The sequence below is a fragment of the Hyperoodon ampullatus genome (genome assembly GCF_949752795.1).
Source record: "Hyperoodon ampullatus genome assembly, chromosome: 17".
Classification (NCBI taxonomy): Eukaryota; Metazoa; Chordata; class Mammalia; order Artiodactyla; family Ziphiidae; genus Hyperoodon; species Hyperoodon ampullatus.
The window spans coordinates 69,824,012-69,847,792 of record NC_136930.1 but is presented as its reverse complement, the minus strand read 5'-3'; the positions used below and the strand labels follow the sequence as shown (position 1 = coordinate 69,847,792).

General features: G+C 49.0%; 2 protein-coding genes across 3 annotated transcripts in view; one reads left to right on the top strand and one right to left on the bottom strand.

The window, feature by feature from the left end:
- Positions 1 to 22,600, top strand: part of SLA (Src like adaptor) — a gene marked incomplete at both ends in the record, with an annotated part of 60,390 nt that extends 37,790 nt beyond the window's left edge. Inside the window, 7 exons of one of the 2 annotated variants that reach the window (XM_079722326.1) lie at positions 1,567 to 1,670; positions 11,048 to 11,147; positions 11,974 to 12,060; positions 14,974 to 15,077; positions 17,340 to 17,471; positions 21,360 to 21,492; positions 22,387 to 22,600. In XM_079722326.1, coding sequence (XP_079578452.1) covers positions 1,567 to 1,670; positions 11,048 to 11,147; positions 11,974 to 12,060; positions 14,974 to 15,077; positions 17,340 to 17,471; positions 21,360 to 21,492; positions 22,387 to 22,600 — 874 coding nt within the window. Of the gene's footprint in view, positions 1 to 1,566; positions 1,671 to 11,047; positions 11,148 to 11,973; positions 12,061 to 14,973; positions 15,078 to 17,339; positions 17,472 to 21,359; positions 21,493 to 22,386 lie in introns of those variants that run through there. The other variant, XM_079722327.1, reaches the window with a different exon arrangement.
- The window catches only part of TG (thyroglobulin), a gene marked incomplete at both ends in the record, with an annotated part of 239,988 nt that overhangs the window by 67,230 nt on the left and 148,977 nt on the right, over positions 1 to 23,781 (bottom strand). The gene's annotated exons all lie outside the window — the stretch shown is intronic.

The following is a 23,781-nucleotide window of genomic DNA, read 5'->3' as shown; positions in this document are numbered from 1 at the left end:
ACAGGATGAGAAGACAGGGCTCCTCACTGAGCATGTGGCCCATTCCAGCCACACGTTCTGCGGTGCGTTATGAGTTTACAGTTTTTGCAAGTCTTGCCATTATCTTGGGAACAGCACAATGACACTACAGTCTCTTAGCTTGTCCATGGAAGTAGTTAAAATAGATTAACTTTCAAAGAACACTCACTCTGGTTTTCCTTGTTTCATAATATACCAGGTATCCCCTCCCCCCAGTTAGGAAGTGGTGCAGACCTCCCTCAGCCTCTGAAAGGCCTTGCTCTGAGAGCATCCATCTTTCCAGTATCTGAAACTATAATGCATAAAGGAAGGATGTAAGGCCAGGCTGGGGGTTGGACTAGCTGACTTCGGGACCCTTTCAAACTCATAAGGCATTGATCTTAAACTGGAGACAAACAATGGGGTGGAATGCAAGTTTCCCAGTGGGCTGGACACCAGCTGGGGGATTCTGCTCCATCAACTGTCTTTGTCCCCAGGAGATAGGAATAGCTCTGTCTAAGGATGTGGCCTTCTTCTCTGTGCCTCAAGCAGCCTGGGAGGACACATCTATGCTGGAATCATTTAAGTCCCTTTCCAAAATACCTGTACGAAGACCCAGAATTCAAGATTTTCTCACTATGGACTATCAGAAAACACACAGTAAATGGCAATAACCTACAAGGATTTTATGCTGGGTCATGTTCTAAGTGTTTCACAGGCTTTATCTTTTAACGTTGCAGCCACAACCCAATGTTGTTTTATTATTATTCCCCGAAACAGTCAGGAAAAGGTCGAGAACTTGCCCGAGGTCACCTAGCTTGCACGTGCAGAGCCAGAATTTGAATATTATGGAACAAACCGGAGACTTAGCATCAGCCATTCAAATCCCAGCTCTCCGGTTACATGCTGTGTGACCTTGGGCAAAATCCTTACCTTCTCTGAGACTCAGTTTTCCTTTCTGCAAAATGGGGTTAGGGATGCAGAGATTCTATGATAATCAGAAGTGATAGCAGGTGTCAAAGTGCTGTAGCAGCACGGGAAGCAGGCGGCCAACAAACTGTATTGTCAGGGTTTTTCACTCGTCACCGTTGCTTAGAGCATGTTGAGAAACTCCAATAGAAGAGAGAAAGTGGAAACAGAAAGTACCCTCTTCTCACCCCCTTTTGGTTGTGGAGCCACAGAACTCCTGAGTTTTAAGAGCTCCGAATGCCAGGACCCTGAGAGTTGAGGGTCAGGGCTCAGCAGAGCCGGGGCGGGGGGATCTGAGAGGCACTCAGTCTCTCACACAAACGCTGCCGGCTGCTTGCTGTCAGCCGTGCGGAGGAATGGAAGCTTTCTCCACCGACAGCACTTGCTAGCAACTTCCCTCTCTGTGGTTTTTCTCTGTCATTCCCTTGATAAAAGAAGTAGAGCTGCACAAATGTAACCAACTTTCACGAATCTCATCTTCACATAAAAACACCCGCCTTTCAAGAAGTGAGCTGCCTGAAAAGATGCAGGATGTACTCTAAACTGGGTCATTCTCCACCCAGAGGGCTCGTGGCTCACTCTCCGTGTGGATCCCCTGAGCCATTGGCTTCGAGTGGCATCGACAGCCCGGGGAGAGAGAAAAATGGGAAACAGCATGCGATCTACCCCGGCGCCTCCTGAGAGGCCTCTGCCTAGCCCAGAGGGTAAGTCTGGCTTCTTTGGTGAAGATGGGGCCATGCGGGTGCTGAGAGCTGTTAAAACAGGGCAGTGGGTACTTTGGGCTTCCTTATACTTGTCTCTCTCGCTTTGTTTGTGTTAACATGTTTGTAATTAAATGTTAAAAAAAGATCCACAATGGTGTCGCGGAAGGATGCCGAATCGCGGGCACTTCGCGATGGAACTTCAAAGCAGCTGGTTCGATCCTTTTATTGTTTTAAATAAATTTATTTATTTATTTTTGGCTGCATTGGGTCCTCGTTGCTGTGTGCGGGCTTCTCATTGTGGTGGCCTCTCCTGTTGCGGAGCATGGGCCCCAGGCGCACGGGCCTCAGCAGCTGTGGCTCACAGGCTCCAGAGCACAGGCTCGGCAGCCGTGGCGCACGGGCCCAGCTGCTCCGTGGCATGTGGGATCCTCCCGGAGAAGGGATCGAACCCGCGTCCCCTGTGTTGGCAGACAGATTCTTAACCACTGTGCTACCAGGGAAGCTCCGACCCTTTTATTTTATAGGTGGTGAAACTGAGGTCCACAAAGCAAATGTAATTTGTATATTAGCTATTGGTAGAGTCAGATTTCCAACCCAGGGGGGTCTGGTTCTGAAACCTAGGCTCTTTTGTACCATAGCCTGCCAGCTGTGATATAATATTATGATGGGTGTATAATACTATTATGAGTATATGATACTATCATGGGTATATAATATTATCATGGGTATATAATGTTATCAAAGCTCTGCTGGAGTGTTTTCAGTGTAACTTTGTGAAGCTAGCCACTAGCCCTAGGAAATCTTCCTGAAAATAAAGGAACCCTTGTGTCCACTGGTAGGATCACAGGGGACAGGCGTTCTAGGGGGAGGGCACAATGTGATGGGTTAACTGAGGCTGACAGGAATCAGCTTTTCCCAGAGATGCCAGGCTGAGCCAGACCCCCGAAGCTACAGAGTCTCGTTCAGGGATGGCCCGAGAGCTGGGAGGGGACATCCGTAATGATGATTTAGGCATGTAACATAATGCAAGCATTTATGATATTAGAGATTATAAATTAGAAATTCAAACAATACAAATTAAAAAATAGGAATTTAATTATTAAAATTTCCTTGTAGCTCATATAAGGCTGAGAGCAAAGCCATCGAGCTCCAGGTTCGGGGGTGCTGGTGGCCACCAACACCCTCACCTTTATTTCCCAGCAGGACAGTGTGGGTGCACCTGTGGGTCCTCGAGGAGTTAGGAAGGGGATGGTCAGGAGGGTGGGTGACCCATCAGTGTCCCCAGGGTGAGTCATGGGGGATTAGGGACACTTGGGCCTCCTGCCTTACATCACAGCGCTTGGGGCCTGGTCCCTCCCTCCTAACGGGGGTGACCCCACCTGGTTCTACTATATCCCCTGCAGCACTGAACTGGGTCGCGTTCACACGCACAGACGCCCAGCACGGCGGCGTGTGCGGAGCACAGCTCCCCAGGAGCGGAGCGGGGACGGAGCCAGGTGCCATGACGCTACCTGCCACTCACTCTGTGACTTCTGGGGCCCCTTCAAAAAGGAGCCGCCTTCTCACTTTTTCCAAAGTGGAGACCCCCAACTATGCACAGTCTCATGACTCCTCAGATGTCCCCAGGTGACCATGCAGAGACCTTCCTGCTGTGTCCCCGGCTCAAGTAAAATGCGGGGCGATTCTAGCAACCCTCCTTCCCAGCTCCTCGATACCCCTCCCAGACAGAAATGGGGGGAGACAGGAAGAATGTTCCCGGAGATGGGACCACGTGATTGGCTGGAGCTGCGCTGTGGGCCCCCGCGCGAGCGGGGGAAGCTTTTCCCTCCGATGCAAAGCTCAGAGCTGTGTGCAGTCCTCCTGCTGCCGTCGGGGAGGACCTGGGCCCCTTCCCTCACCTCCTCCAACCCAGCTCAAGTCTCAGTCTCCTCCTCTGGTCATGGCCACTTCTAGAGGACCGACACTGCCAGGCCCAGGGCACCGGCTCCAGGGCAGGGGAGGCACCGCCCACGAGCCCATCGTGTGTGGTCGCCCCTCCCACGGGGCTGGCAGGGGCAGCATGCTTGAGCAAACCCCATGAAAACACGGGCCTCCAAAGACTTGCCCATTTGCCTTTATTTTCTCAATGCAAATCGTCATGAAATAAGTTTCTCTTTTTCCACTGCGTGGGTGGGAGGTCACCTCTAGAGAGGAGGGAGAGGGGTCTCCCCGACCCTCCGCCCCCTGGTTCGGAGAATTCCCCAGGTCTTACCCAGTTTGTGACCCAGGCAACCACATCAAGTGCTGGCGGGTGGTGGCTTTTCCATCCCCCGCCCCTGAAAAGTTTCCTTTGCGATCAGTCCTGACTTGATTTCCTCTTTTCTTTGACACCTAATTGAATAAGGGACAGGTGGTACAGTTGATGCCACATTAGTTAGTCTCGATTCAAATGATGTAAAGAACATGGGTTTTCATGGAACAAGCACTTCTCAGGTAACACTCCTGCTTGCTCATTTGATTGGTCTCAAATACCTAGGAGGTCATGTGGGAGTGCATTGCTTTGGGCCAACAAACAATTAGTGCTTCCTCTGACATCAGCCTGAGTTGCAGGCCTGAGTGGCGGGCCTGAGGCCCCAGGTCCCGCATAGGGGTCAGCAGGAGGCCAACCTGTGGATTTCTAGGCAAACAAGTGTCCTGAGCAGGACTGTGAATGCTTTGGAATATGGGTTTGCCCATCGGTTTTCTCCTAAACTAAGCTTTTCAGAACATTCCTGATTAGTCTGGTTCCCAGAGACGAATATTACAAAACCCAGAGAGGCAGCAGGGCTTGATGGAAATAGGGCAGGTCTCGAAGTCAGATGACCTTGTTGGGCTTCTCGTATTGTCCCCTGGGAGCTACCTGACCACAGGTAAGTCACACAGCCTCCCACGAGGGAGGCTCTCAAACGGAGATCAGAGCAATCCCTCCCCAGCAGTAATGGCAGCACAAAGCAGCTACCTGATACATGTGGGTAGAAGAACTTTTTTTGTTTAACTCCATTTGAGGCTATCTGATTGCACTAGGCTGTGACTAAATGGCCTTCCTCCCAAAAAGTTTTAAAGTGATAGAATTGGGGATTCCGTGACTTGTTTCCAAATCATCCCAAATAGCTCATTTTCTCTGCAAATTCTACACATGGTTCAGACTCCTGTTTTGGGCCTGACATAGGCGGTACAAAGTTGAATGAGAGCCAGGGGACTCCCTAGGAGTAGGGAAATAGCATATTTCCACCTTAAAAAGAGCATTCAGTCACATCGCTGTGATCTTTTCCCCTCCCCATTCCTTATCTTCTTATTGCCCTGGCCTAAAGCGAGATCTCACTGGCAGAGGTGGTAACACAAACCCAGACGCTGCTCAGACCCCCTTCCGTGCGAGGATGGAAATAATGCTAAACTGTACATTTACATAGCATCAAGGGTGCTGCCAGGGTGGGTGGAAAGAGGCGCGGGTGGGGCTCTGGGGGAGGAAGAGGGGGCAGGGAGCCTCAGAGACAGCAGAATACTTTTCAGTGAGTGGTGCTCAGACCACCTGCCTCGATCCCCTGGGTAATCATCAAAACTGCAGATTCCTGAGCCCCACCCTAAACCAGCTTGTGGGAATCCAGGGGTGGCAGGAGGGGGCCGCACGCCTGATTTCGTACAAGCCCCCTGGTGCATCTTAAGCCCCCTAACACTTGCAGACCACAGAGCTAGCCCTACACCAGCACACACGGAGAGAGAGAAAGAGAGAGAGAGAAGCCAGCGGTCTCCCTAGTGTCTCTCTGTCCTCACTGGTAACCTGGGGATAATTCGAGTTACTTGGTGCTTAGATGTGCCTGCCACAATGCCACGTGGCAGGGGGACAGTGTCATCCAGAGTGTCTCTCTTTAGACCCCTCTGGATTCGCACACAGCGCAGGGGGTGATTACTATTATCATTTCAACTTGGCAGTTGAGGAAACTGAGGGACGCGCAGGGTTAGTATGCCCAAGGCCATACGGCTGGGATTTGAAGTCAGTGGCCTGAATCTAGTCCCCGCTGTTCACCCACACATCACGTGCCTGGAGGGGATGGACTTGCAAGAAGCACACGTGTTTTCTGGAGTGAGAGAGAGCGTGGTCACCAGGTTTAATGACACAGACACTCAAGTGCCCTTGTGAGGGACACAGACGGGAACCGCGTCAGATCTTTGACTAGATGCGGGTTTCCCATCTGGTCTCACTTACCCCACTGCTGGTACATACGGTGGCTTTAGGTGGAACATGATCATTCAACTTTTATATTGAAGGTACAACGTTCGTACACTTAATGGATACCATACAAATTATGATTAGTTCATCAAACCCCTGATTTCACATTGCTTAGAAGGGGACTAAAGGTAATTAAGACTGAATTAACATGAAGAGAAACGCTATTAAGTAAGCGGTAGTGTAGGTGGTACTCAGTTGTGACCAGGAGAAGAGCGGGTCATCAAGAATGGAGTCTGCGTCCTCTGCTGATAGGTTACCTGGTTCCGAAACGAGGCCCTCAACTTACTGGTTGTGTGTTCTTGGCAAGACTCCCCACCTGGCTGCACCATCGGAGAGGTCTGCTCAGTCCCACTCTGCCCCATCTGAGCGATGGAGAAGCCAAGAGCTTTCTGGGCCACTGGGTCTCACTTTCCAGCCCATAACACAGGACCCACAGGTACAAGTGGCTCGTGGTGACCCAAAGAACTCAGTAGATCTTTTTTCAGGCCAGTCTGCCCTGCCCTGTCTTATTGTTTCAGTGTGTGTTTGGGGGTTGGGGGTGTATTTCCAGTAAAAGATACTAAAAGTAAGGTCCGCTTTCACCCCTCCCGAGGCCATGAGTTTGAGCATGACTCAAGGAAATGCAAAAGCAGAAGCTGAACTCACTGGGTTGGTTACTCCTCTCCTGCCAGCAGCACTGAGCATCTTGTGCCAGCTCTGAAGGCTCCCTTACATCAGCCTTTGTCCCAGCCTGTCAGGGGTCAAGATCAACTGGGAAGAGCCTGATAACTACATCTCAAAAAGTCCTGAGTGGCTTAGGCACCTGACCATGAGCTTGGAAACCCTCATGCTCTCCCCAAGACATTTTCCTAACATGCCCCCAAGCCTTGGTTTCTTCACCCTTTAAATAAGAATATATGTTCCACAGCATTGTATTGGAGCAAAGGAGGTAAAGAATGGCTGCTTTTGCAAGATGGTTATAAATGGGATCTACTAAGAGATTTTCAGCACTTTAAAAGAAATGATAACACTAAGGAATAATAATGCAAAAAAAGGGCCTGTCCTCTTTTTTTTTTTTTTTTGTGGTACGCGGGCCTCTCACTGCTGTGGCCCCTCCCGTTGTGGAGCACAGGCTCCGGACGCGCAGGCTCAGCGGCCATGGCTCATGGACCCAGCCGCTCCGCGGCATGTGGGATCTTCCCAGACCGGGGCATGAACCCGCGTCCCCTGCATCAGCAGGCGGACTCTCAACCACTGCGCCACCAGGGAAGCCCAGCCTGTCCTCTTTTGACCACGTAATATTTGTGGCTAGTAAGTTCTGCCTCAGTCTCCTTCCTTTTTTGGATTCATTTCCTATTTTACACTTTTGTGCAGAGTGTTCAATCTGACTCATTTCTGAGTTGAGCTATCACCAACATTTGGTCTCTTGAATGTCATCTTCTGTTCTCAGCAAATGGAGTTTGTTTTTAGAAGATAAGGATATTTTCAAATTTATGGGACTAGAGGCTTTTCAAAATTTAGAACACTACTGGCTGAGACTGGCCTTGGATCACGGCATGATAACCCTACCCCGTGCCATAAACATGATACCAGCTGCCACTGGTTGAGGCAGGCTCTGTACAGACACTTCCTCATGAATCTTAACCCAGTCAGATGAAGCCCATTTTGATATTTATACATGAGGAAATCAAGCTCAGACGGGTTAAAAATAAATCTTTCTCCAACTCGCAGAACAATGAAGTTGAGGAGGTGGAATTTAAGCCAGGCCTGATTTATCTCAAAGCCGGTTCTCTCTCCCGCAACTTCTCCCTGGATTCTCTTTTGTCGGCCCTGCACACTATTCTTCACTTAGTCTGTTTCCTTATCTTGAGTCTGCCATAATCCCATCTGCTTCCTCTGAGCTCCGCTTCCCTTAGCGCTCATTTATCTGACTTAATTCAAACGCCCTGCTCTGCACAAAGCCAGGGGCTCCAGAAGTCCATAATAATGAGTTTGAACTTTATGAGCGAACTTAAATTTCCTATCTTGCGTTTATTTCACCGTAGGGACCAAAGCTCAGGGAAGACTTAGCTGGGATCCTGGCCCCCGACCTTGCTTAGAATGGCCGCTCTTCCCACAAAAGTACAAACTGAACTTTCTATCTTCCACTGACTTCGCCTTCTGTTTTGCCAACGCTGGGCAAAAAGGTGATAGGGGTGGACCTGAAATCCCTGGCAAAGGACCACGCAAAGGCCATAACCTTGAAGCGGAAGCTCCAATGCAAGATTTTCTCAGCAATGTTTAAGTGTCATAGTTATAAAAAAACATCATTATTACGAAAATTCCACAGGAAACTCAACTCTGTTATTGTAAAATTGAAACTCTCCAGCCCCTTAAGCCTGTTTTCCCCGATTGAAACAATTTTTTTATAACGGGATTTTGTTTTTGTTTCTGTTTTTAGCCTTATGAAAAGACGGTTGTTCTGTTTCACAGCCTTACTCTTGAATCAGAGATCAAAGGCCCAGCCCCTCTTGTAGACACACAACGTGTTTCAAGTTTCCATTCTCAGCACAGATAAATGCTGTGCCTCTCATTTCCACACTCGTTTTTCAAAAGGGGCTGGTTCTGTGATGACCTCCCCACCCCATGCTGCCTGCTGCAGATCAGGTTCCCTTCTCCTGGACCCTTTAAAACCTTAGCCCAGTAGCACTCTCCAAGGGCCTAGTAGCATGGGGGCCTCTTCACGTTTTCATTTGGTAAACCTGCCTTGGGCATTCTGGGTGGGACAGGACCGGTGCTGGGCTAGGGGCCACGAGACAGCTCCTCCTGAGGTTCACAGCCATTCCCTGATAGCCACACAAATGCAAAAACACATACAACCCTGGCTAATTGCCTCTAAGGAAAAGCCCAGGGCCCAAGATGGGGTACAAGAGGAGGGCTGGGCCTCTCCCGAGCATCAGACTAGCCTCCCCTCTGGAAGGTGACTTCTGAGTTGATAGAGGTGGGAGGGATGAGAAAGGGGACAGCAGAGTGTAGTTCAGGCAGAGGGAACAGACTGTTCACAGGCTCTGAGGATGGGGGAAACTGGCCGGCTGAGAAAAACACAATGGCCTATCTCACAGCTTCAGAGGCAGTGGAGACCATGTTACCAAGTGGTCCTTTCATATTTGGGAGCAATTAGTCCAGGAAGGACAGATTTCCATCATGAAAGCATTTTCCAACCCCTCATTTCCCAGACTAACCCACATCCCAGAGGGGAAAAAGTGTCCACTCTCAGAATGGCAAATCAGCCTCAGAACCGGGGCCGATTTACCGGGCAGCTGGACAAGCCCTATGTACCAGGCCCCACTCACTGCTCAGCACCTTCCTAAGGCCCCTACCTAACACCGTATCTGCAATTTCGTGCTCTTTTTCTTAAAGAGGACCTCCAAATGTGTATAGGCTTCATGTCCCACCACGTCTGGATCCATCCCTTATTAAAACTCAGGACTCCGGGCTTCAAGCCCAACTGCAGTGCCACCTCTAATTATTGGACTGGGCCGGAGCTACACAAGGGAAGAACTCTCTTTATAGCAAAGCAGAGTGTGGGGAGGCCTCCCCGCAGGCTCAGGGAAGGTCAGCGGCCTCACTGGTCAGCCCTTCCCCGGCGACTCCACTCCTTCTCGTGAGCCCTCCCCGCTTTCACTGACTGTGGCCACCGTGAATCACTTCTGATTTCCATCTCACTGTCTGTGACTCAGCTTCCCCAAGTGAACAAGCCGTCTGAGTGCGCTCTTCCAAGGCGATCACTCGTTTCTCATTTATTCTCATTCATCCTCGTACTTAAGCTCTCTTTCGACTTAGTCTGATAGGGGACATGTGAGTTGGAGACTACAGGACATGTGGGCTCTAAGGGGCAGGGGCTGGAGGTCCCAGCATGAGGGTGTCTGGGTCCTAGAAAGTGGCCACCAAGCCTGAGGTGCCCAAATGCTGGCTGGGATTTCTCCAGATTTTCTTGGGGTGAAGGGGGCGGGGAATGACCCCTCCCCCCATTATTGGCGTATTCTCTAGAATGTGAGCTCCGTGACAGCAGGGAGACTTGGCTTGCTTTGTTTGCCATGCTTGGCCCACAGTAGGTGCTCAATAAATAAATGGCAAATGAATGAATAAATGGTATGCTACCCAGAATTGTGAGTTCAGATGCCCAGCCAGCAGACAGACTGATCAACGCAACATCACAGCAAACAATGACTGAATTTGCCAATTTGTAGGATATGCTATTTCCCCAAAGACATACCCCGATATTCCCTTGCATCTAAGGGATCTGAATTACGGCAAATCACTAAGGCTGTGAAACAAGGCTTTGTTTAGTGTCAAAACGTGAACTCCCATGCTATCTCTTTATCTCTAGTCTACAGTAAGCTGTAGTCACCTGAACCAGAATGAACGAGAGAGCATGCTTTCCTTTTCAAAACTTCACCAGAATTGCTTTCAACATATGTATGATGAGTACTTAATTTTTCTTTCACCTCCCCTCTCCAGCAAAAGTCCCTATTAAGTAGATTCCCGACACGGTACCTTACATTCTACAAGGAGGAAGGGCTTTGTGGAGCTTCAGAGTTAATATCTCCTGATGCTGGTGGGTCCTCAGAACTCACAGAGCCTAAGCCCGACACCCCGACCCTGATACGTTGCAGACGTGGGGCCCACAAGCCCCAAGGAGGGTACCTGAGGTGATGGTAATAAGATGGGATGTTTTCACAGCACCTCATCATTCATGGATGCTGCTACATACTTTCATCTTATCTCATAAAAAAAAAATCCTGGAAAGAGGTATTATTAGCCCCATTTTAAAGATGGGAAAATCAAGGCTAGGAGGCATTCCACGACTTGCCCAAGATTATATGGGTCAGTAGACACAGGGACGGACCATGGAGTCAGATCTTGTGACCACAGCTCAAGGACCTCTGGATCCCCATTTCTCAGATGAGAACGTCAGGGCCAGGGCAGGCTTGATCACGAGAGTAGGTCACCTGACCCTCTGGGTTCCTTCAAGCATCCTGCCTCACCATCCCTGAAGAGAGGAGGACCAGCTGAAAACTGCTGTTTCAAAACAATCAAGTGTCTTTAGCTGAAAAGTCCCCAGGAAGATCTTACCTCTGCTTCTACATCTCCTTTGCCTTTGTTTCCCCAGGACTGGACAGCGACTTCCTGGCTGTGCTGAGTGACTACCCGTCTCCTGACATCAGCCCCCCGATATTCCGCCGTGGGGAGAAACTGCGTGTGATTTCTGAGTGAGTGAGCTTTCCAAAAATTTTACAAAGCCCCCAAAAGAAGAACTCGATTTTGGTGGGAATCATTAGATTTTAGTTATAGCTGTCCAGTTCCACGTGGGTCCTGGTCCTGTTGTGAGGTGAGGAATTTGGCCCATACAGCAGGCCTTAATCCTCCTTAGTGCTGCCAGTACTCTAAAGCCCTCCGTGGCTCCCCATTGCCTGACGGATAAAATTTAATTCCTTAACTTGGCTTTTGAGGCCCTTTATGATGATCCAACGTCTGCTTCTTACGTTGGCCCCATCTCCCAGACACAGGCAGGGTTGATATTATATATTAGTGCAGACTCAGGAAGAGGACACGGAGGTCTGAAAAAAACTTCTGATGATAAACAGAAAGGTATTGCCTTCTAGCCTGTTGTCTCTCCATGATTTGAAATAGGCTATAAAAGAAATAGGGGCTCTGAGTGCCTTTTATTTAGATCCTCATTGATGTAGACATGTGAAACTATCTTGGTTAAATCTCAGGGTCTATTTCAACATAGCAAACACTTATTTTTAAAAAACCTCCAACTGTGGAAGATCAGCTGGAAACATCATCTGCTCATCCCTGAAAGGTGGCTATTGCCAACTTGTGGGAAGATTTCCTGCTAGCTCAGAATGGGGGGGGGATACACTTAAAAACTAAATTTTCATAGGGAGAAATTCCAGTTAACATGGCCATTGACAGACCTTAAAAAAGGAACATCCCAACGTATCCCAGGTTAAATCAGATTACTCTCTTCATTTGTTCATTCACTTTGCTACTCCCCTATTCGCTCTTTTCTATTTGTTCTTGTCCTTCTAGTGAAGGGGGCTGGTGGAAAGCCATTTCCCTTAGCACTGGTCGAGAGAGCTACATTCCTGGAATATGTGTGGCCAGAGTTTACCATGGGTGAGTACATTTCCAAAATAGCATCAATAAAGCATGATCTTTATGCAAGTGACTCAGACATCTGCATAGAGAAATCCCAGCCTGGGACAGTGGAAAGGAAGGTATTGGTTCGAGAGGGTCACTTCTACTCTCAGCTCAGTCCCTAAGGAATGGTGCGACCTTGGGCTAACCTTCCCCTCTCTGAGACTTGATTTCCTCAATAGTAAGACAAATGATGGAGCTTGCAGCTCTAATGCTGTGTTCCTGTAGCAATAAGGATTCAGGAACTGTGATCACAGGATGCAGCAGCCAAAAGTCAGTCTAAGTTCAAACCCTGCCTCTGTCACTTACTGGCTGTGTGACAGTGGGCAAGTTGTTCAACGTTCTAAGAATCAGTTTCCTTTCCTCACGCGTCAAATAGAGATCATAGTATACAATGATAGGAATAATAATATATAGTAATGGGACCAAAGTCTAGGGTTGTCAGGAAAATGAGATAGGATAATACATGGAGATTTCTTGAAACCATGCCTGGCATTACCATCAGCACTCAATACGTATTAGCTACATTCTGACCAAATCATATCCAGAACACAGAGAACAGGCTCTGACAAAAATGCTTACGTACCCAACCTGACAGACGGAGAAGTCAAGCAGAAAAGGAGACCCTTTAAATAATCGGGCACAGCAGATGAGAAAGCAAGGACGTTGCTTTCCCCTGCAGTTGTGACATGACGGGTGGCCCTGGTGGCCAGCACACCCAGGCCAGGACAGGTGTGTCTCAGCCCTGCTTCCTTGGTGGGGCCTCGGAAAACTTCCTCAACCTCCTTGAGCCGCAGTCTCCTCATCTGTCGAGCTACCAAGGCCAGACCTTGGCCTATAGGAAGGGAGAAGGGAGCTCCACTTCCCATTTGAGGGATCCAGAAACAACTTCCTTACAGTCAGAGGAGGACTCTGCATGCCACTTGCTCACCTGGGGAAGCAGAGCGAACTGCCTGAGTATTTGAAGCATAGAATTCAGTGCAATTCAGTGCAGTGTTACTGATTTTGATGATGAATACCCAAAAGTGTCTCTGTGCTTAGGGTGACGAAGCTGAGCGGAGGTGAGGCAGTAGCTGCTATGAGAGTTATGCTCTGAAAGAGAAGTGAGTCATGGAACTCTTCGCATCAGCTGTGTGTCACTGATCCATCCATTCACTTAGCAATCATGCATGGATACCTTCATGTTGAGGATGTGGTGCTGAACGCTGGCAGGCGCAGGGAGTGAGGAGCCCAGACGAATAAGATGTAATCCTGACACTATAGCACTTCCAGTCCAGCAGATGCAATAAACGTTCTTAAAATATATAACAGGAAGAGAGGTGATGCAGCATAGTGGTTATGGAATTCGAAAAATGCATCTCAATTCTAGCTCTATAAGTTGCAACGTGGGTAACTTGGATAAATTACTTAATCACTCTGACCCTCAGTATCCTCATCGGTGAAAGAGAGATAATACTACCTGTCTTAGATGGTTGATATGAGGATTAGATTTCAAGTGCTTAATATGGTATGTGGCCGATAATTAGTATTCATGCGTGGCTGTTGTTACTGTCATCGTTTTACTGTCTTCATATTTATAAGTGGAATTTCATGTAAGGACTTGAAAGGATGAATGTCATGTATGCTGCAATAATTAATATGCCATGTACTATGGAGACCTAAGGGAATAGTTGAAATATTTGGCCGAATATGGTGTCATCATGATCTTAGTAACAAAATCCTTCTTGGAGACCAGTACATACATAAACGGTATGGGATGTTATGCCTGCGTGTCTTCTCACACACGGTGCTTCAGGAGCCCTCAGCCAGCCCCGTCAATGGCCCGCTTTCATGCCACAGGGAATGTTAGAGAGTGAGAAACAGCAGAGTGTTAAGATTGGTCACAGCATGCACTCATCCAGACGTGTGATTGAAAGCCAGGGCACGTTCATTGAAACAGAGTCAGTTAAAAAGGGATGTACAATTGCTTCCGAGTACACACCAGCCAGCTGCTAACAGCATTTCCTTCCACGCTGAGATCTGGCCCAGCCTGGTCTGAAAAATGAGAAGGGCCCTTCCCCTTAGAACACAGATTCCTCTGTGTCCCGAGCTGCTTTCTAAAGCGTATTCAAAGTGCCCACTCTCCTATGGACGGTGAACATTACATTGAAGACTGGACTACAGCATTACAACTGCTTTTTTTAATTGTTAAGTGAAAAAAAAGCAAGAAACGTATGGAAATGCATCATGCAATGACAACTGAGTTTAAAATATGTTGAAAAGAGAAGACAAAGAGGAAATAGAATGAATGCAAGGTGGGGCATCGGTGGGGGGGAAATCAGGCACCACCACTTTTTTCTTTCTTCTTTCCTCCCTCTCTCCCTCCCCCTCCCTCCCTCCCTTCCTTCCTTCCTTTCTCATGTTCATTCATTCACTCACTCACAGATATATACCAAGCTTGATAACCTGGACACAAAGGCAAAACCTCAAATGACAGACACAGTCCCTGCCCCCATGGATGGAGGGACCGGGTGGTCAGAGTATCAGGGACATAGACATTAAATAAACTACCAAACAGGTCCCTTATCACGTTTTAGGATGCTTTTATGTAACACGGAACGGGCACAGTGCAGCTGGCATCTGAGAAACAGGACAAGAAAGATGCTTTGTGCATCTCTGCATCCTCATTATCCAGTGTAACACCTGGCTTGCAGTGTGTACTTGGGAATTTTATTTGAAAGATTCAATGAATGAATGAATGAATGAACCATTGATTGCCTTGCTCTTTTTTCTTTTTTTAAATCCCAACAGAGGGTTTTATATTAGCTGGACCTGGATCATTTCTGCATCCCTCCTGTCTTTCTTGGGGGAGGGTATATTCAGGATACTCATGGCTGTCTTTCTTCTCCCCAGCTGGCTGTTTGAAGGGCTGGGCAGAGACAAAGCTGAGGAGCTGCTACAGCTGCCAGACACGAAGATCGGCTCCTTCATGATCAGGGAGAGTGAGACCAAGAGAGGTGAGCAGCCTCCAATTCATCTTTCTGTACACGGGTCAGACAAGCAGGCTTTGCTCCGGGCTAACTCATTCACTACCTGGCTCAGGTTCCCTCCTCCTACGAGGCACGCAAATCAATCCAGCGCGGTGAGCTCCCAGCAGCCCACACACCATCAGTGCAGCCAGCACCGAAGCCGGGGGCAGTGACCTGGGTGGAGGGGGTCGCTGGCACAGGCTCTGACCCACAGCAGGCCTGGCAGACCTGTTGTGTTCTTACTACACAGCAGACCTTCATTCTTAGTCCTGGCTGTGCCCTACAATGAAATCAGGCAGCTTAGAGAATCGGGACCAGCAGATTCACCATGACCTTCATTGTTTTAATTTTCATACATCCTACACACTAAGTAATTCAGTGAAAAAGAAATAGCCGGGCTTTGTCATGGTTCGAAGCAAGGGTCCCGAACTCTAATTTGGCCTGCGTGAATTACTAAGAAGTCACCTCTTCTCTCTAAGCCTAAGTTCCCTTCTTTATAACATGGGATTAATAACAGGAAAAGACTTGGCAGGTGTCTGGAATGGCATATACACTTAAGCTCGCAGAAGCAAAACATTAATAGCCTGGGCTTACTCAGGCTAACTGAGAATTGATATTAACTTCCTAAATATAGAAAATATTTTCAAGTTCTTAGCCTGCTTCCTGTACGTTCGCTATCAAAGAAGAGAAAGTGTGGTATCTGAGACTATTTCCCGTGCACTTATTAAGCACTAGAGCTACCTGGTGCTGGATGGAGCCCTCCACCAAAATGAGCATCAGTTTTCCTTTGGGGAAGCAGGGACCATATATATGTGGATTAAACTTTTTTAAAAATCCGGGAACAACTTTTCTCTCAAAAACCTGAATATGTTGGGTAAGAGCAAGAGAAAAGCAAAGGCAAAACTTCCTGTGCAGGTCCCAGGGATCTCCCGAGGCAGGAGACCCAGACTCCGGCATGGCCAGGCTGTGGCGGGGGACAGACCCGATGTGAGTTGCCAGAGCTGATCTAAAAATAATCCGGCCGAGCTGCAGCCGAGCTGGGGCCCAGGTGGGGGGCCCAGGGCCTGCTCCCTTGGGTATGCAAAGTTCTCATAAGTTTCCACCTGCTACCCTTGACCTACTCACCATAGTTCCAGTCCCTGCTGACATTACCGGAATACACATGCTGAACTGACTCAGAGGGCGGGCCTGGGACGGAGCAAGGGATGCCCAGCAGAATGCTCGGAGGCCTGCTCTAGGAGGACAAGGTCCCACCCCGGGGGCTGCCACTTCCAAGCTGTGTGCCTCAGGCTATATCACGCAGTGCTCGAGCCTCAGTTTCTCCATCTATATAGTATTTGAGAACAATACCTCCCAGAGTCTCTTTCTGAGAATCATCAGAGACGTTGCTATGGAATAGCTCAGCCCCCAGCCCAGCACATGCAGCAAAAACTCAGCAAGGACAAGTGCCCCTCCATCTCACTGCTTCGCCAGCCTTTTCACACCTCGAACCTCAGAAGACGGAGCAGGGAAGACTCTTAAACATGACCTAAGCTCAATTCTCTCACTTTCCATTTGGGGAAATCGAGGCTAAGAGAGGTAGTGGCGGGTGCTCACCCAAAGTTCTACTCTGATTAACCCAGCTTGGGTCACGACTCTCATGGTGCTGAAGGAGACAAAACACATTTCATGTCGCTTAGGAATACTCTGAAAAATGTCTTAAGTGCCACAGTTCCTAAATTTCTGAGAACACCAAGCATAAGTCAGAGGCAAAAGGGACCAGGGAAAGGGGGCATAACTGTAAGGGCCCCTCAACTGTGTGATGGAGGAAAATGACAGCACAAGTATCTTGGAGTGTGAACTTGGGAAAGACTCAAGAATGACCGCAGATACGGGATGTACAGGGTGCAACCCAACTCTATAGTCATTTCATTTGGTCTAAGGACCCACAAAAGGATGTGGAAGCCCCCAGAATGGTAACTCACAAAGCAAAGACTTAGCCCTTGCATTTGAACACCTGCATTGCAATAAGGTTAATGCAACTGGGCTGCTCAAATACCACACTCCTGGGGTCTCTAAAGAGTGAGCTACAACCAAGCAGACAGGGTTTGAGCAGCCATTGCTCAAAACACAAAAGCGTGTGTCTGGGTACCACCATCATATCACAAGGCTGAGAAGGTCTCTCTGCCTCAGCGGTGGTGGGCTCCTTAGCTGGCGGCACTTGGGTGGGGACACATGGAATGCCACTGACTCGTCCTCCACTTCCTGCAGGTTTTTATTCGCTCTCGGTTAGACATCGGCAGGTGAAGCATTACCGCATCTTCCGTCTGCCAAACAACTGGTATTACATTTCCCCAAGGCTCACCTTCCAGTGCCTGGAGGACCTGGTGAACCACTATTCTGGTAAGAAACACTCCATTGGGACCGATACATGATGCCCCTCTTTGCTAACTGCCCCTACCCCGGGCACTCAGTCTAGGCTGCACACGGGTCACTAAGACATGCCAGGTGGTCTACTTTTTTGCTCTCTTGCCCATCCTGGCTTCTTCATATGCTCTTTTCTTTTTAATTCAGACTGTAAATTTCAGGCTAAAACAGACTGAATGTGAAGGCTGCCTAAGTAAGTAAGATGCAGCCAACCTCAACTTCACCCCCTCTCTACCTGTAAGTGAAACGAATTAAGATGCCCCTACATTCACAACCACAGACAGTCTGCACTTCCTTAAGTGGATTGTACGCTTGGGCCTCGGGGGCTTTGTTCTGAAATGCCGCTCATTTCCCCTTTTCTGCATGTCAAAATCCTCATCAACCTTCAAGGCCAACAGGAAGCCACTTCCTTGATGAAGCCCTAAGAGTCAGAAAACGAATGGTCTGTTTTCTCTGCTCTCCTAGCATGTCAGGTGTTTTTCTCCCTAGAACTCTGGGCGTCCTGCCCAGGGACCTAGTTAACTGTGTACTAGTCTGTGTTTCCCAACAAGCTCTTAGACACCAGGGATTATACTTCGTTCATCCACATGTCCTCCTTGGGCCCAGGAGAGAAGTCCAAATGTTCCATGCTGACCAGGATGGGGCGCATCCTCCAGGATGGCGGAAGCAGAGTGGGGTTTGATGGAGGCGATGATATAGTGTGTAGAGTTGGAAGAGGACCTTCGTGTTAGATTGGGAAAGGCCTGAATGCCAGGTCAGGAGTTAGAATTTTATCCTATGGAAAAGGGAGAAATAGTAAAAAGGTGGCTGCATTTCTAAGAGTTGGCTCTGGAACCTTCTTGTGTTCATATCCCAGATCTGGGCAACCTTGGGCTGGCGGTCCACCTTTGTGCCCACATTTCTCCAGGTAATGCAGGTGCTAACTGTTCCTACCGTGCGGACGCTGTGAGGTCCACTGAGTTAGAGCACGGAAAGTGCTGACGAGAGCGCCGGCCACGCAAACGTGGGCTCCTGCTATGTGAGCCACTGTTCCCCGGCCAGGAGGGCTCCCTCCTCCCTGCTTCTGCCTTGTGAAAGGGAGGAAGACAGAAGCTGCTTTCACTTTGTAAGCATCTTCCCCCTTCTGGGTTCAGGATGTCTGACCCCACACCCTGGGTTCTTTAGGATGTGGGATCTTGAAGGGCATTTCAAGGTGAAAGGAGGAGTCTACGGGGCTGGGTTATCACACCCGGCCTGGGAGAAGTGCAGGTCTGGAAGGACGAATGGCCGCTATGTAGACCCAGGCCCAGGCTCCGGTATGGGCTCCGTGAGACCGTGGGCGAAGACCTTCACCTCTCAGAGCCCCGGATCCCCATTCACGGAAGGTGGATGAGAGCAGCGCCCCCTGCAGGTGGCTGTCATGATTATTGAACACGAAGGTGAACGTAACACGTTTATCACAGCCTGGCACATGGAGGATGCAAAATAAATGATAACAAATATTACTCCCATGATACCCAAACACCTAGCAGCTTAGCTAAAAATGAAAGAGGAAGGGAGTCCTGGAAACAGTCAGCTTTTACTGATCATGAGTCAAATCTGGTTGTGGTATTTGGCTTTTAATAAGAATCATCTGAGAGGTGTGGTGACCATAAGTTTTGCATAGACGAAAGCAAACATGAAAAGGATGCTGGCCCAGCAAAGATTTTTATGGACCAGGAGGACCACACGGCTTCCAGGCCGCAGACGCCCGAGGATCTCACACCAGCACAGAAGCAGCACCTTCCAAAAATGCACCCCTGGCCATCGCATCAGCACAGGGATCGCAGTCAGCAGTCACCTCTGCGAATGACTGAAAAGGGTCTGGAGGCCTGAAAGCCTTCCGGTGCCTTCAGGACCTCAAGATGGGAATCATGTGGCCAATTTACGTCCCACCAGGTTCTTCCTAAAGGCGCAGAATCAGAGAAGATGTGCGCTAAGCTACGTGAACAGACGATTTTGTTTTATGAGTTACTTATATTTATTATCCTGTGCTCTTGGGAAAATTATTTAATATCTCAGAGCCTCAGTTTCTGCATCTATAAAATGGGGATGAAAATGCCTCATAGGATTATTGTTAGGACCAAAAAAAATAATGCCTGTGAACTGGCTGTGATCCTGACCCCAGGGGCCTTAGTTTCTTCATTCCCCAAATAGGTGTAACAGTACTGACGGCCCAGAGTAGCTCGGGGTTCCCTGAGCTGACACATGCCAAGCTCGCTCAGCACCAGGCTCGGCCTACGTGCTCAGAAGTGTTCGTCCTCTCCTTCTTTGCCAAAATGTATTTCTCACCCTAAGTGTTAACCTTGCTAAGGAAGGACGTTCCCCCGGCCTGTGCTACCTACTGCTGCTGGTTTCTTTTGTCTTTGTGTCTGACTCAAGTCTCCTTTGCCTCCTAATCTGGGAGGGCGTTTCAATTTCCAACCCGTGACAGGTAATTATTTCAGATTCACATCCAGTTAAGCTGCCTGTAACCTCAGGGTCCAATCTCACATTTCTCAGTGTGAGCCAGGGTGGGTAGACAGTTGAGCTCACGGTGAAAATCACGTGGAGACGAAGCATTCTTGACTGCCACCCTCTGACAGCCTGGGCTTGCTTCTTCAGCTACCACTACCTTTTGTTCTTTGGCAAGGACACCCCAAGAGCTGCATCAGTGAGCTGGGAGGTGGAGCCTGCCTTAGGGGCGATGAGCTTCCTAAACCCTGGTGATTTATGTGCTCGGGGCTGGGGTGGCATTGTCCTGAGAGGCCAGTGGCAGCTCACATCCTTGGCCACCTCATCTCCCCCAGGACATGAGACCCACTGGGCTCTTCAGCCTCAATAGGGCCACACAGATCTCCTCCATCTGTCAGAATATCTGAGCCCAGCAGGCTCGAGTCTTTTCATGATGTCGTGGGCTACGGGAAGGCTTCGAAGAGATGGAGGCTCTACCTTAAAGCTCCTGGAAAGATGGGGGACCATGGAAACTCAGCTACGTCCTACTAGCAGAGGGATAAAAGGAAAGGATTTATTGAATTTTCATCCTCTTTGTTTCTAGGGTAGAGAAGAGAGATGTTTCTTCCCTTTTTCTCTTCGTCCATTTTCTCCATTTGCCTTTTATCTTTTTTCTCCTCCTGTTTCTGTGTCTTTTATCCTTTTTGTTCTGTCTTTGTTTCTTCTCCTCCCTCCCTCTCTCTACCCCATTCCCTCCTTCTCCCTCCATCTTCCTCCCTTCCTTCCCTCCCTCCCTTCCTTCCTTCCTGCCTTCCTGCCTGCCTGCCTCCCTCCCTCCCTCCCTCCCTCCTCTCTCTCTCCCTTCCTTTCTGTCTTCTTTCCTTGTTTCCCTTGTCTCCCTTTCTTCCTAAAGATGCATTAGCCCCACCCATGCTGTACTGAACCCCTTCTGTGTGCTGTGGGAGAAGCCACATGGCACACACCTCCCCCACTGCCGCGCACACAGGAGGCTGACCTGACGCTGGTGGCCCTGCACCTTGGTGGGAAACCACTGAGTCTGGGCCCTCATGCAAGTGCTCTGCCAGCTGTTCTCTCTTGGTAGCTCAGTCCCCTCATCCAACAATTGAGGAAACAGGTTCAGAGAGGGTCAAAGTGATTCACTATCTGGGCGGAGCTGAAACTCAAACCCAAGTTTGGTGGATTCTGGATCCTAAACCCTTCTCTTTACTTGTGGCAAGCTAGGCACGGTGTGTACCCAGGACACGTTAATAATTCTTCAACAGCTGGGCACGTGACTCTCAGCCCCTCTCAGATCTCAGCCTCCATTCCCCCTTGTGAATATCCAGGGCTCTGCACCCCACACTGGCCGGGGCATCCCACAGTCGCTGACTGGTTCTCTGCTTCCCTCCTCAGAGGTGGCCGACGGCCTCTGCTGTGTGCTGACCACGCCCTGCCTCACTCAGACCACGGCTGCCCCGGCAGTGAGGGCCCCCGACGCACCGGTCACCTTGCGCCAGAAGACCTTCGACTGGAAGAGGGCATCCAGGTGTGTGTCTGCGTGTGTGTGAGTGTGTGTGTGTCCTCCATGAATGAACGTGTAAGCCCCAAACCAGCACGTGAGCCTGGCATGTGAACACCATGGCCAGTTACCGCTGGCCCTGCTAAACCCTCTCTCTGAGCAGATACAGACCCCAGGAATCCCACTGTCCCCTGGGAGGCAGACCCAGCCTCAGGCCTCATGCCCCGGGTGGCATGGCCCTAGCAACTCCCTGCCATGGCCTCAGTCCCCGCAGTTGTGCAAACATTTATTGAGTCCTCCTTTGGTGTTAGCTGAATATTTTCTAGCTGAATTATACCATCTTGCTTTTCTCTAATTGTTAGTACCCTAGAGAATAACACACAAATCAATCTTGTACAAAGTTAATATTACTGTAAACTTAATCATGAAGGTAAACATACAAGCAAAATCCTAAGGCAACTTCATTTTTTTAAGGGAAAAAAAAATCTTCCCTTATTTGTTCTATTTGATTGTCAGCTATTGCATTTTTAGGGGTATCTGTAGCTGGGATTATCTGTAGTTGGGGTTATCTTATTAATTAAACACCGATCCAGACATCCCATTGGTAAATTCAAAGAAAATCAGTCATCAGAATTGCCTGGGAAATGAATAAAACAGCTCCTCCTTGTAAATATCATGAAGAATATTCATTAAAATTTATAGTTGGAAGTTTTAGCCATCCAAGGAAATGGCAGTTCAGAGAGGTTGAGTGATTTCTCCAAGATTACACAGCCGCAAATGCAAGAAGCAGAATTAGAATGTTAGATATATATTAACCAGGCTCTTCATTTGTTTTTCTACCTTTTCTCATTCTTTTGTCCTCCATCCCACTACGTCCCTCTCTTTTGCCCCTTTCTCCGTCCAATTTCTGCCCACTCGCAGACGGCAAGATGACCCGGAGGGGGCTGAGAACCCACTCAGTGTGGATGAGTCCCTTTTCAGCTACGGCCTTCGGGAAAGCATCGCCTCCTACCTGTCCCTGACAGGGGATGACAGCACCTCCTTCGATCGAAAGAAGAAAAGCGTCTCTTTGATGTACAGTGGAAGCAAAAGAAAGAGCTCTTTCTTCTCATCAAGGCCGTACTTTGAAGACTAGCCCGAGAACAGACACCATGGTGTTTGCCCAAAATAACAGAGGTTCAAACTGTCACCTGGGATCTTGCAGAGAGGCATGGTTTCCTGGTTCCTGGGGAACCCCACATCTTCCAGAAGCCAAGAGAAGCCACATGGAGAATTGAACTCTCATCTTCTCTATCTGCGTCATGACAAAGGGAACCCCTCCCTGGCATCTGATCAGGCACATTGCAAAATGTGGACTCCTGGCATCTTCGGGCGAGGGTTCAGAAGAGCCCTGCGTGTGTGCACGTGCACACCGCACTTGTGGGAAAGACAAAGACGTTCTCTCACAGGACCGTGCCCAACCGAGGACCACGCTCCAACACACCGCCCAGGTGGACTCACTCTGAGGTCCCTGAAGAAAACTTCTGAATGAGAAAAGCCTGAGAAGAAGATGGGCCAGAAACTGTGGCCTGGCAGAAAGTCTGGGTTTGCAAATTGATCTCCTGCATTGAACTTTTGTAACCCACCTGTAAAGAGACCTCTGGGATACAGCTCCTCTCTTTTTAAGGGAGTTCAGTGACACTAAATGCTAACCTTCCTTACGAGCCCTGAATGGGGAGATCCCTTTGGGCTTCTCGTTCCAAAGGTACGTGTGCAGAAGTCAGATGGCCTCCCTACTTCTGCTGAGACCACGAGTGATGGGGGAGGGGGGTGGCTGCTGACAGGGAAAGCGCGAGGGCAGGCCTGGCACCGCGCAAGATTTCATGAGGTCGCCAACCACGGCTCACAGCACAGGAAGAGCTTCTCTGGGGTGCTGCGATTCTTGTCTATATTAATGCGTCAATTACTCATTCATGATAGTGACTGCCAGAAGCGGCACTGTGTTAAGTTCTGTGTAAGGTATCAGGTCAAAAACGTGTGTGTGTGTGTGTGTGTGTGTGTGTGTGTGTGTGTGTGTATGGATTGAGAGAGAGAGAGAGAGAGAGAGGCCCCAGCAGTGTAGACAGGGAGAAAAGTGTATAAACAAATATTGTGAAAGGGGGCTGTAAAGCAGAAATCAGCTCACAGCTTTGGGTGGGAGTGGGGTCAGGTAAGGGTGACCCTGGAGCTCATGTTTCAGCTGGATCTTTAAACAGTGGAATGGTTGGTTGGACTGGATAAGTGAGAATGGTTGGATTTTTTGAAAAAAGGAAACTGATAAGTTCTAAAGGAACAATG